This window comes from Brachypodium distachyon, chromosome 1 (assembly GCF_000005505.3).
Source record: "Brachypodium distachyon strain Bd21 chromosome 1, Brachypodium_distachyon_v3.0, whole genome shotgun sequence".
In the NCBI taxonomy this organism is placed as follows: Eukaryota; Viridiplantae; Streptophyta; class Magnoliopsida; order Poales; family Poaceae; genus Brachypodium; species Brachypodium distachyon.
This window is the reverse complement of record NC_016131.3, coordinates 1,583,864-1,597,703: the sequence shown is the minus strand read 5'-3', so window position 1 is coordinate 1,597,703 and position 13,840 is coordinate 1,583,864. Positions and strand designations below refer to the sequence as shown.

Here is a 13,840-nt window from a genome sequence, read left to right as displayed (position 1 = left end):
TCCAAAATAGCGTGCAGGGTATCTTTAGTTGGCCGTTTATTCCAATATTGATGGACTCAAAGAATTAGGAAGAACTTAAAACCTTACGAACAGAAAGATTTACAAACGAAAAATGCTAGGGATTCAAAGAAGCCCTATAATCATGATGTCACCACAAGGGACATTCTCATGTCACTCCGAGGTGAACTCATAGTTGGCCATTTGTTCCAATATTGATGGACTCAGGTCGAGGAAGAGACACGCCCAATCAATGCTTCCTTTTCCCCACCCCCAAATTCCACCTTTTCCATTTTCTGTAGATTTATGTTGGTAAGAATAAATTAGATGAAATGCTCCCATTTTATTGTTCTATAAGGTATGGGGCCTATTTCCAAGTTGACTTGTATTTCCAAATCAACTTACAAGTTTTTATCTTTAAAACGATGATTGTGAGCGATTATTCTTCATCGACCGTAAATGTAGAAATGTGCTCTTGCAATTGAAGTTGCGCATTTGTTTTCTTGCAACATTAATATTCATGTTGTACAAATTGGTCTAGCTCCAAGTGATTAACAATTTCTGTCAGCTTAGAAATGACAAAGTCATTCTTCTATACATGCATATGCATTCTTTTTTACTTGTTGAGTTGTTTTCTTTTTTTCCTCCTCGTCCCCTCGTGTTATTGTACAAACTAATCAACAACTGAATTAACTCGAAGAGCATGCTTGCGCAAATGGGTCAATTCGGAGAAGTTTCAGCATGTGTAACAAGATGAATCGGTCGAGGGCTAATGAATGAGCTATCACAACGAAACAGCAAGCAAGAAAAATGAAGATGAGACTATAGGACCGGGAGCAATTAGATCTGAGAATGGGAGAAGGAAGCTAGCTCCAGGCTTGGGTTGGTACCCGTGGAGGGCGTCCACCACGGGATTTGGGCGCCTCCATGGAGTTGTTCGCCTGTGACTGCCATCGCCTCAAGGTCCAGCCAGAGCCAGCCCCGTTCAGATCCCATGGAGGCAAGTTGGGTAGCGCGCGCAACGCACTGTGTCCCGACGACGGCGCCCTCCCGAAGTATTGTCCGATCAGCCACCACCGGTAAGCAACAAAGGACCGTTGGGCTGGGCCTTGCAACTGTCGAGCCCTCTTCAAACAACAATTGCAGAAGCATATTCTCCTCGCCCCCCACCCGTTGCCGGTGAAACGGTGGGGGAGGGGGAACCATGGCCCTCTTCGCCGCCGCCCGTCGAGCCGCCCCCAACCTCCCACTGGGGCCTCCTTCGCCTCCCCCATCGTCCTACGCACCCCGGCTATTGGCGTGGTCTCTCTGTCCTGGATGGCACTCCCCATCCACCTCCCGCGACGCCACCCCCTCACAAGATAAGATAGGGTATTTGCGCTTTTCCCCTTGTATGTGCGTTCATATCTCACTGTTGTTGTACTTCATGGAGAAGCCATATCCATACTGCTTACTACTTAGGGTGAAAACCACCTGTTTTCTCTGGGCAGAAAGGTTATCCTTTCCCTTCTTTTTACTGGCTAACCTTGTCAACCAGTAAATAGTTCTTGGTTTCAGACTACAAAATGGATACTTGGTCGAATTAGAAACTTAATTGCTTGATAACCATATGGTCACATTGATTATGTAGCTCTAGTTGGTGTCGTGGTTACTCAACTTGAGAAAATTGTATTGTTGGTTACCTGGCTTAAGTAGGGCTTGAGAGAGTAAGGGCCTGCTATTTGGAAAATGTGGGGTTTGCACTTTCCTCTTACATGATTTTGTTCCTCTTCTTTTTTCTTGTGTTGAAAGTAGCTCAAGCAGAAGTGACGAAAATGGTTTGTGGCCGCTGGCTATTGTGCCCTGTAAATGCATAAGCAAATACGTCAATTTTAGAATGTGTTCCTCCTGATTTTGCTTCCATCCGTGGATAAAGGTCCAACAATGAGGCTGTGTGGAATATTTGATGCTGACTGTAGATTCCCCAACATTCTCATACTCTGCGACATCTATGATTCCCCAACTCCATAACAGTGGCAGGTGGAGCTTCTGTCTACCATGTTTGTTGATTTGACTCAACACGTGCAGAGAATGTATGCCCTAGAGTCACAAACACTCAATATCATAGTTGTTGTAAAAACACACACTCAATTATAGTTCAATGATCAGATTTTTTTTCCCCTTCAGTAATTCAATTCAATGAATCAGATTGATGATTCTCACGTAAACATACATACGTTTGGGTTTATCTTAGGTTTTTAAGTAGGCATCGAATTTTGAAGGAATTTTATGTTTGGTATGAAGTTGGGTGAAAACTACCTGTTTTCTCTCTGCAGAAAGGTTATCCTTTCCCTTCTTTTTACTGGCTAACCTTGTGAAGGGTAGGCATTTTCTTGTAATAATAGTTCTTGGTTTCAGACTACAAAATGGATATGGATACTTGGTCGAATTTAAAACTTAATTTCTTAATAACCATATGGTCACATTAATTATGTAGCTCTAGTTGGTGTCATGATTACTGAACTTGAGAAAATTGCAGCGGCAGGAGTTGGGGATTGCCATCGCAACTAGCGGCCTAAGCGACACCACCACCTTCTGCAGCAGGATGACCTCCTGTGTATGTCCTCTATGTGCTCTTTAATGTCACTATTGTTATTACTGTTTTCATGTCTCATGCATGTAACTCTGCATTGTATACTGAGCATAAAGGCTACCCTTTCTCTTCAGGTTAACCTTGTGACCGGTGTGCATTTTCTTCTTGTAATAATAGGTGTTTGTTTCAGACTTGTAATGAATACTTGGTCGAACTAAAGAACTTAATTACTTATGAAGTTCTTGACCATATGATACATTAATTGTGTTTACATTATAACATTGAAAATAGTAACATCAGTATAGACCCTATTGTAGCCTTAATTGGTATCATGATTACTGAACTAGAGAAGTGTTCAGCTGCAGGAGTCGGGGATTCGAATCATGAGTGGCGGCCCACGCGACACCACCACTTTCTGTGACGGAACTTCTTGTGTACATCCTTTGTGCTCTTTAATCTGACTAGTGTTGTTACTGTCTCCCTATGTTTACATGCAACTCTGTTCTGCATTGCATATTTATATGGGTAATTATCTAGCTTATGTGTTACAAAAACAAAATTAATATATTAAATTATGTGGTACTTATTTGTTTTTTGTTGCAGGAGGTTAGAGATGGAAGTTATGCAATGACTTGGAGGAGAGGCAGCGAACTACCTGCACATGTTTGTCGCGCGACTGGCTGCCTGTTTGTATCGAGACGCCAATTCTCCTCTACTCCAAGCTAGGACTTGCCTGTGATAGGGCAACTGATGTAAGATAGCCTTAAACTTGAGAGAATGTCATATTTACATGAGCAGGATTTATAACCGTGTCTTTGAACTCATTAACTTGGTGTGTTTAGTACATTTGGTAATTGCTAGGTTTTTTTGGGAAGAACTTAGAAGCTGCTGGATATGTATTTGTACATTTGATCTCTTGTAGGTTTATTACAACAGAGAATTGTTTTTTTAGGCAGAACTTAGAAGCTGGTGGATATGGTTTTGTACATTTGATCTCTTTCTCTTGTAGGAGCATTACAATAGATAATTGGGTTTTTTGGCAGAACTTAGAAACTGCTGGATATGTTTTTATACATTTGATCTCCCTCTTTCTTATAGGCTTATTACAACAGATAATTGGGTTTTTGGGCAGAACTTTGATGCTGCTGGATATGTTTTTATATATTTGATATTTCTCTCTCCAGTAGGCTTATAACAACAGATGATTGGTTTATTTTGTTGGCAGAACTTAGATAATTGGTTTTTTTGGTAGAACTTAGAAACTGCTGGATATGTATCTCCCTCTCTCTTATAGGCTTATTACAACAGATAATTGGGTTTTTTTGGTAGAATTTAGATGATGCTGGACATGTTTTTATATATTTGATATCGCTTTCTCTAGTAGGCTTATTACAACAGATAATTGGATTATTTTGTTGGCAGAACTTGTACAGTTGATCTTGTAGGTGTATCACAACAGATAATTGGTTCTTTTGGGCAAAACTTGAGAGAGATATGATATATATTTGATTTATTTCTGTATAAGGTTTACTAAATATCTTTATTTCTTTCCCTTGTAGGTTTAATAGTCATCAGGACATTGCTATGGAGAAATGGCTAGATCCATTGAGATATGCCGTGAACATTCCTCTTTTGAGGAAAGCAAAAGTGATAGGGCTGATTAGACAAGAAGATCTTGATGCACCATCTACAGCCAGATATGAGTTGACTGAACCAGGTATAAAACTTGTTGACTCAATTCTCTCACTAGTTGCCATAAATCTGAAGAGAGGGAGAAATATCAGTCAGTTGTTGAAAGGGTATAACCTAATGGTGTCAACAAGATATGGGGGGTTGCAATGAAAAGCACATCTATGCATGGTGAACCGAGAGGTATTAGCAATAACCCTCTAGCCTATAGAGCTGCACGTGCCTTCATATTCGAGGTATTTAATGCTTCGGTTGGAGGCTGAGCTTCCGGGAGGAGTCGTCAATCTTCTCGACTTGTTAGATGATGCAACCAGTGTGGACAAACGGTTGATCACGTATCATGGTAGTGTTTTGTCACCTCAGATACTGATCCACCTATATCATCGAGTTGATATAGTATTGGAAGGACTTAAGGTGTTTGGTACAGCAGAAGAGCTCCAGGCAAGAGATGGGATTCTATCAGACTTTCCTGATCCGGACACAAGTGATAGTTGGTGCTTCCATGATCGGCACCCGTTCTTTGAGTACTGGCTTGATTTCACCAAGAAGAAGAAACATCAAAGGAAGAGCAATCCGGGAGTGGGTCCCCCATGGTCAGAGTGTGACCACGGAACATCGTTGATGAAGCTTCATCCTTACAGCCCGCGTGCTTCTTCTCCAGTCTTGAAGTTTGATATCTTGGATGTGCAGAGGTTGCTATCGTTTAGATTCTCCATGTATCCTTGGGCAGTCCAGCAGGGGTTCAGTGCAAGAGGAATGTTTGACATGTTGAAGATGGTGAGCATGTGTCCCGAGAAGGTGGCATTTGGAGATTGGACAGATGTTTCCGGTGGTGTTATTGTACCCGCTGTGTAGTGGCTGTTGGTAGATGTAGTTGTTGGTAACAAAATGATCCCCAGCAGAAATTGTATGGAGATGAGCCAATGGATGTATTTTGTTTTGATATTGTGATTCTTCTATCTGGAATGCACTTTTAGCTTCTCCTTGTGCTGTGTAGTATTAATCCTTTGCTCTGTCGACAGTGAGTGAGTGTTGAGTTGAGTTTTGATGACATGAAGTTGTCTGGACAGAAACATGGAGATTACAGTCAGGATGTAACTGGAGTCCTGTTTGTGATACATTGTACGTATTTGTACGTATGGTTTAGAGCTAACAGGAGGAATTCATTCAATTAGAAAAGAGCTAACAGGAGTCGCTTGCGTGTAGGAGGCTTGGATCTGAGACACGAGCTGCGATCTCTCCGCTTCCCGCTCGTTGCGCAGGGGCTCCTTCTTCTCCTCGTTCGGCGAGAACACGCGCCGCCGCCGCCCGCTGCTAGCCATGGCTCCCTAGCTCTTTTTATTTTATTTTATTTTCCAACCAGAGGTTGTTGTTATATTTAAAGGCCAACAAGGGCCATTGTTGACTGTATTGTAAGCCCAACAGGAAACATGGGCTATCCAAACGGCTCAGATTGCAACAAGAATCGGATTAGGACGACCGTTGTTGATTTTGTCAAGAATCGGATTAGGACGTCGTTGGCTGCCTTGTGTCAGTCAAGGAACCGTAGAGACTCCTCGCAAAAAAAAGGAACCGCCTTCAGAATACTCATCACATTTTGCGTCTTACCACACATAATTGCCACATAACCAACCACTGGAAACAAGACTCTCTCACATCCACTAACCACACAGACACAGCCACACAACTTCAACACTGAGTCGCTAACGTACAAAAATTTCACACCCTTGTTCAATCTACACACTCCTTCCAGCTCTCACCATCAGAACCTCAGGACCTGCTTCAGTTGGCTCCCATGTTTGCCCAGGGCCTTGTCAAGAGCCAGTCCAAAGTCGTCAAAGGGACTCAACTCCATCCTGCACCAACGTAGGGCAAAATCATTGGTTAATCTTCCAAAAGATATCCATTTAAGTTTTTTGGTTGTGTGTTTCAAGATCCGAAACAGTTGAAGCAAGTACGCACTCGTATTTAAGTTTCCCTTCCTGCACCAGTCCCAGCAGGTAGTCTATCAGCCTTCTGCAATCGTCCGCCTTGTCTGAACTCATCCACTTCTGTAGCCAGAATCCTCTCAGAGAAAGATCCTGTCACTCACAACGGTCGCATCGTGTTAAAATGGTTGACGGGAGAGGAGAAACAACTTGAGACATGGCAACCGCTCCTTCAGATTGATGGTAATTCAGCACATCATGACATAGTAATAAGCTGATAGTTTTGACGCGTAAACTAATTCTCACATTAAAACAGTAATGAATGTTCAGTTCCCTCACTAATACATTATGTACAGAATTGGAAATCCTATTGACTATTGTTCATAATCAGGACCAGGATCTGATGTATACTGACCTTGAAAATAAACGACGAAGTAGAAACAGTCACAGGTCTCTTGGACATTCCGCCATATGTCACCATGGTGCCTCCTTGCCTAAAGAGACGGGTTATATCTATACGTCGAAAACAGGGACATTTCCAGATCACAAGTTTAACGGCGTTACCTTAATAACTTCAGTATCAAAGCTGCAGCATTTCCTCCTACACAGTTTAATCCCAGTGCAGGTTCTGGTAGAACACCCTAACATCACAGTGAACAGAATAGTACCAGCATAAGCAAACGGTTGGGGTGATCCTATACATACACTAACTTGAAGCTCTATCCTGGCATCACTTGTGATAGTTGCAAAACAACTTCGATTCTAACTCATGATTTGAGTTGCACAAGAGCTTGGGCATCACCACTTTGGTATGGCCGATAAAAAATTACAATATCCTCGCTTCACATTGTTGGAAACAAAGAACTTTACCATACCATGCAAATACATGCTATCAACGGATCATTAAGTTAAACAAAATAGTTTACTAGGACAATAAGGTTTGGAATGCAGGCTGCAGTGTAGAGAGCAGTACCAGCAAGCTCTTGACATTCTTAACATCCAGCTGACCTTCTGTGAAAACCTCATCTGCACCAAGCTGTTTGAGTTTCTCTTTTGCTTCTTCTGACCCAGGCCTACCACAATGCAGTTAAAGATGACTCATTGAAGCAAGCAATTCAAACGAGGAAAGATAAATTCCATGGGAAGTAGAGAACCAGATTGAGCAAATTATCATGATGATGATGCAGAAAACTAAGATAGGGGCAGTATTATTGATTCCAGGTTGGATTCGCACCTGTCCCTTATGATGTTGATGGTGCGAATCCCCTGCACTTTGGCGAGCTGAATAACACACTGGCCGACGATGCTGGTGGCGCCGTTCTGGACAACAGCATCGCCTAATAACATATGAAATAAATGAGTAGGCATGCTAAGAAGGAAGCAGCAAGGTGGCGACGGTGATCACCAGGACTGAGTTTCACAAAGTCCTGCAGCATCCGGAGCGCCGTCAAGGGGTTGACGGTGACAGTGGCGGCGTACTCGACGGGCACGTCGTCGCGGACCTTGTGCCACACATGCTCCGGCTTGACAATGTAGGTCTGCCATGTTCCTGCAAGCAAGCGAATTCCATCAATTTGAGCTCTTCCGGACTTGAGGGACAGCTAAAAATGGGGAGTGAGGCAGCAGGAAGAGAAAAATAGGGGTACCGAAGGAGGGCGGGGAAGGGATGACCCAGTCGCCGGGGGAGAGGGGCCGGGTGACGGCGGGGCCGAGGGCATGGACCTGGGCGACGCCCTCGTAGCCGGCGACGGCGGCGGGCGGGACGGGAGGCCGGACCGGGTAGACGCCCTGGACGCGGTTGATGTCGGAGGGGTTGATGGGCGCCGCCAGCATCTTGACGCACACGTCGCGCTCCCCGAGCTCCACCGGCGGCGCGTCCGCCACCCTTGGCACAGGCGTCCGCCAGATGGTTATCTAATAATACTCCTAGTGGGGAAGAGAAGAGAGGTCGATGGAGAGAGAGATAGTACCTTAGGACTTGGTCGGGAGGGCCGTGTTGGTCGTAGAGGACGGCCTTGGAGGGCGGCGAGAAGAGCGATGCTGCGGCGGTGGAGAGGGAGAGGCGGGGTGTTCGGAGGAGCAGCCTCGCCGTCGGCGGCGCCATGGGTCTCGTATTTATTCTGTTTTCGTATCTGATTCTGATGGAGCCAAAGCAAACATGAAGAGCAAACGATGGCCTCTTTTCTTATTCCAGTTTGTCGAAAATTTGCAGTTCATATATGCAGCTCGTCTTGCAAACAGGAAAAGATTGCCTCTCTTGCGTTCCTGCTTCTAATGGAATGAAAAGACAAAGATCACCCATCGTAAAAACATCAGAGAAAAATTCTGATCCTGTTGGTGGAAGATAAAACATATGCAAGGATAGTTCTCACAAACCAATAACCATGACAATAAAACAGAAGGCCAAAGTCTTTTACTTTGTAAAGGAGAAGCCTAGTAATTTTGGCAAATGATACTAAAACATTATGACAAGACTAAAACATTATGACAAGACTGAAAAGAACAGGTTTGCTGAAACATAGTAACCTGGAAGTCTAGAACAAGTGGGTAGCAACTACAAACATGCCAACCGTTTCCATTACTATTTCAGATGCAACAAGCATATACCCCAACATCTTAATAATTTGCACAAAAATAGCTAACAGAGCCGAAGCAAGCAACCAACAACAAAGGGTGGTGAACTAATTATACTACCAGGGTGAAGAATAATATTAGGATGCACAAAAAGGAGTATAAGGTTGCTAGTATGTTACACCGTCAGATATATAAACAGCAAAAATGTCACGGTGATGATACCATTCGTGATCTAGTTAATACAATACAAAATATTAAAGACCGGCAACGCACAATATCTTCAATAGCACCAGATTTCAACTCACTAATCGCATCCTCAAGTCTCTCCTCATGCTAAACTGCACCATGCGCATGAATAATGCTAGAAACCTTGGTCTCACTCAAAATACATTATGGCAAAACTGCAGTTTCAACGGAAGTACCTCAAAAAAGCACCATCCGGCTGGTATTGCCAAAAAAATTAAACGCACAGGATCTAGCTACTCCTCAACTACACAAATTTAGACTTGAAGCTTCTAATCCTCAGATAATTGAATCAATAAAACCTACACTGAATTTAAAGAATAATTCTGTTTTTTGTCGCCCACAGTCTATGGACAATAATGCACGTGAAGACATGGACATCTGAATTCAGAAATCAGTTAATCGATAGGATTCTAAGCCTGAATAAATGAATTGATAAGCCTACACAGTCTCGTGTTTCAATTTGAACAAAGCGCATCAATAACATTTAGGACTGAGTTGAATGTTGATATCTTCATGAGAATCAGGAAACAGTGGAAGAAGTTCCCAACGAAATTAACATTCAGGCAGCCAGTACCTGAACTGCAACCTGAGAAGATAAATTGCAAGGCACTAGATTTCACGGCCATGTGCTAGCGTTGTGGCAGCCAGAGCAGTACGCCCGTGCAATTTCAGTTGACCAGATTCAGTACCAACACAAGATGGCTACTAAAAGGACCAGATTCAGTACTAACACACGGTAAACACAGCAGAGAAGAAGGTAAAGAGATGGACCTTCAGGGCAGGCGGTCGTGCAGCTCGTGGAACACCAGGTGAGGCGGCGGATGAGGACCGGCGGGCGTGCAGCTTCACGTATGGGTGTTTCTCACCACTGATTCGCCGAAGGACAGGAAACCGCCGGGAAGCTCTTCGCCTGAGAAAGAGAGAGAGAGAGAGAGAGAGAGAGAGAGAGAGAGAGAGCTGCCGACGCCGGTGGATGTCGGGGCTCCTCGCCGTAGACGGGCACACCGTGGGCGCCGCCTAGGCTCGAGCCGGCCCGCCGCAATAGCCAGCTGCCACCACGCGTCTGCTCTCGCGCGCCGCTCCTATCAGCCGCCGCCGACTATTCCTTCTCCAGAAGCCGCCACCGTCGCCTCCTAGGCTCTCCCCAATTCGGAATGCAGCAGCAGGCTAGCAGCTCGCCGTTCACTGCCGGGTGCCGGCCGCAATGCCTCCGGAACTGCACGCACGCACGATTTCTGGTTTTGATTTGGGGGACTTTTTTCTGGGGAGGTGGGTTGGGTTCGAGAGAGAAACTGACATCGTAAGAAAAAAAGAATCTTACGTCGTGGTTTGCGGGGAAATACGACTGGGTCTGATTCACGGTGGAACTATTCTACGCCCTGGTATCTAACAGAGTTTGTTTATATACATACATACATACATACATACATACATACATATATATATATATATACACGGTCGGTATTACTCGTCGAAATATTACATGTATCTAGACACTTTTTAAACATAGATACATCCATTTTTTGCGCAAATATGAGACAAGTAATATGTGTCGGAGGGAGTAGAAGATTCTACAATGTTTGAGTATCTAGACGAGGTGTTTCATAGTAAAAAGTATTTGAGTGTCCGATTTACTTAGTAACCCCATGTGCATTTCGCAAAAGTTTGAGTGGTCCCTCCGGCCGGTATTACTTGTCGAAATATTACATGTTGTTTGACGAAAACAAAACAAATAGATGACAAACACACACAGTATATACGGGAACCCTGTATCTTTATTGATCATTGTATTGAATACAAAGTACACGGTACATGCTCCCGCAGGAGTTTGCCTTCTGCGACTATGCTTAAGGAGTATCTGACTAGAAGATTGAGTGTGGTCCGTTGATTCCCTGATGGTCGTCGTTGAATTTTGGATTGCTCGTCCAGCTGCATATGATTTTTATAAATATGGTGCGGGTGTCCGGCTTTGTTTTGCCGATACCCGGTCACGTGTATAAATTGGCATGTTGGTATTGCCAATAGGATTTGTCGTCGATGAAGGGGATGACTTTCGCCTCGTCGGTGCCCAGTCGTGTATCCACCTTAACTTCATCGAGTCTGGACATGTGTATGTTGCTTTTGCCTCGTCGGTGCCCAGCAACGGAGTGTCCAATACTATGGATTTATGACATGTCGATATATTCGTGACCTGGCCTCGGCGGGTCATGATTTCATCCAGCCTCGTCGGTACTAGATGTGATCGATTATTTTGTAGCTTAGGCGCTTGATGAAGCATGCCTTTGATATCCATGGCCAACATGATGAGGCAATTGGTCCATGGTCATATTAGCGTGTAGCTGGTTCGATCCAGCACCTTTTTTTGGATGATCTAGATTAACAGTTTTGCACGCTATACTCTTTTCATAAATTCCGCATGCCAACGTTGATGAGGCTGTCGCGCTGCGGTCGTATAAATGCATAGCTGACTCTAGCACCCATCTTGGATGATCTAGAGAAGCAGCCATGTATGCTATTGATTTTCTCTTCCATCAAGTAAAAGCGTGATTTGGTCTGATCTATAATATCTTACCATGGAAGGACACAAGCGGGATCACCATCTTGATGAAACGTAGCCTCGTTGTCCTTGTTAGGACCTTGGTGGATTTTTAATGGCCAGATGAAAGATGAGAATGAGGCAGGGGCGCGCCTGTGCGTCGAACGTCCGCCTCCTCTCTCCAACCTCCAAAACCCCTACTGGCCGAGAGCTCGCCTGGTCTTTTATAGGCGCTCCTCTGCATCTTGTTTCACACGGCAGCTGTGTAAATCGAAGACGCCTTTATCCGCCGGATACGCGTACGCGAAGAAGAGTTTTTTTTTTGGCGGGTAACAAGAGTTTGTTTCGATCTGAGCTTATCCGATTTGTTGGCTGCGCGCGAGGCTTCCAGAAACCAGCAAGGTGCACAGGTACACGTTGATTAATCAGCCTTTACCAAGACTAGCAAAAGAATCCGTGAGATGCTACGGAACAACGAAAAATGTATCAAGCACGAGCCGGTGAAGGTGAAGTCTGGACATTGATTTTTCGATTAGATTGATTTCCATACTGAGATTGATACCGAGATTTTTTGTTTGGGTTCGGATTGATTTCCATACTGAGATGGATACGAGAATTTTGGATTTCATGCTAAGGAGATTGATTTATTTTAGGACTATTCGTATTATGTTGTGACAAATTTGGACCGTACGATAACTTCGGTAAATCTAAACCGTAGAATTTCTGCTACCGAAATCGTGAATAAGGCGGGAGGGAAGAAAATAATGGACAGTGACATATTGATTGTAATTTTAACGAAATTGGCCGACCAGCACCGACCAACGGCGCCCACCCATCACCACCGATTCCAATTTAATATATTGTAATCGTAACAGATACATGCAAAAGCTATACCGAGCCAGTCATTGCTCAATGTGTAGTGGGCCCGTGCTAAGCAAAGATATGCATTAGTACGTTGGCTTCTGCCATCGAATATGCAAAGGTTGCGTGCAGCCGGGAACTTTGCTAGCTCTTTTATACACGTTCATGATTCAATCCTTGTGAAGATCATTTTCTTTAAACAGGGCATTTAAATTATAATCTGTTTGCTCTACTGGAATCCACGTGATGAACTCTACGCAAGGAGTCTAATATAGAATATATATTTTCATTTCAAATATTTAGTAATCAGCGGGACCCACATGTCATAGGGTAACACATCACTAACTTTATTATATTTTGGTACAAAAAATCATCGAACACATGTATCTAGACACTTATTAAACATAGATACATCCATTTTTGCGCAAATATGAGACAAGTAGTATGTGTCGGAGGGAGTAGAAGATTCTACAATGTTTGAGTATCTAGACGAGGTGTTTCATAGTAAAAAGTATTTGACTGTCCGATTTACTTAGTAACCCCACATGCATTTCACAAAAGTTTGAGTGGTGATTTTTTTGTATTAGCATGAACATTATTTACAAACATATTTAATACTCCCTTTGATCCTAAATTGTTGACTCACATTTGCCCAAATATGGATGTATCTATTCCTAAAAAAAGTCTAGATACATGTAATATTTCGACAACAATTTAGAATCGGAGGGAGTACTATTTAACATTATTTACAGACATGTTAGTTTATCAATACAATTTAAAAGTGCTAATAACTTGCTTTTTTTTCTCCTAGCGCGTGTATGAGCAACCTGAACAAGGAAGAAAAATAATGGAAATAAAAGGTTCATACACGTACCTAGATCCTTCTATTGTATGCTCCGTCAGAGAGCTGCAGACTGGCAGCTAAGCACTGAAAGAGCAATAAGGGATATTGAGTCGAAGAGTTGGAAAGGAAGCTAGAGGAGGAGTTAGTTGTGGTGCATGAGTTAACACCAGGAGCGTTGTGTTAAACAGCCTGATATATACAAGCACTCTGTTACTAATTGCGACGGTAATATGTTCACTAGTGTGTTTTCCATGGCTGCTTGGAGATACATATAGTCCTTTTTTTGTGGGTGGGCAAACACATGTAATCTTGTTGTATACACTCTGGTAAATAAAATCCGGCTGCAAATACCACTAGTTTGCAGCTCGTATATATAATAAAGTTTGTTTGGAAAGTATCATCGACAAATTTCACGAATGTAACTCAAGTCGTCGTCGCCTATCTCCAGAAGCCGCTCTGCAATGTAGTCATTCTGCTGGACGATAGAAGCGTTGGTGTATCTGTAGGTCTCGTGCTGCGGGTCCAAGAGATCTTGGTGGCACACCATCCTCTGGAACTTGAGGTCACGTCCATGGAACCCGTGGACGCGCGGG

General features: G+C 43.5%; 1 protein-coding gene across 4 annotated transcripts; it reads right to left on the bottom strand.

The window, feature by feature from the left end:
• Positions 1-5,814: 5,814 nt before the first annotated feature.
• LOC100843602 (enoyl-[acyl-carrier-protein] reductase, mitochondrial) lies at positions 5,815-10,346 on the bottom strand. 4 transcript variants are annotated; one of them, XM_010238807.3, is made up of 11 exons: positions 9,778-10,346; positions 9,581-9,711; positions 8,157-8,457; positions 7,833-8,071; positions 7,592-7,735; positions 7,421-7,523; positions 7,160-7,259; positions 6,751-6,827; positions 6,602-6,680; positions 6,221-6,339; positions 5,815-6,114 (listed from the first exon to the last, which is right to left on the bottom strand). In XM_010238807.3, exons 3-11 carry the CDS (start codon positions 8,288-8,290, stop codon positions 6,021-6,023), a joined length of 1,089 nt encoding a protein of 362 aa, XP_010237109.1. In that variant the 5' UTR covers positions 8,291-8,457; positions 9,581-9,711; positions 9,778-10,346; the 3' UTR covers positions 5,815-6,020. The 4 variants fall into 4 exon arrangements, with proteins under 4 accessions (XP_010237109.1, XP_014753396.1, XP_010237047.1 ...); XM_014897910.2 differs by having other exon boundaries at positions 9,581-9,708; XM_010238745.3 differs by lacking the exon at positions 9,581-9,711.
• Positions 10,347-13,840: the final 3,494 nt, after the last annotated feature.

Excerpts from the sequence above, each read along its gene's own strand:
- LOC100843602 (XM_010238807.3), bottom strand. The coding sequence starts at position 8,290 with ATGGCGCCGCCGACGGCGAGGCTGCTCCTCCGAACACCCCGCCTCTCC. Across the intron at positions 8,072-8,156 it reads CCTCCCGACCAAGTCCTAAG|GGTGGCGGACGCGCCGCCGG; the intron begins GTACTATCTCTC and ends GCCTGTGCCAAG. Across the intron at positions 7,524-7,591 it reads CTTTGTGAAACTCAGTCCTG|GCGATGCTGTTGTCCAGAAC; the intron begins GTGATCACCGTC and ends ATATGTTATTAG.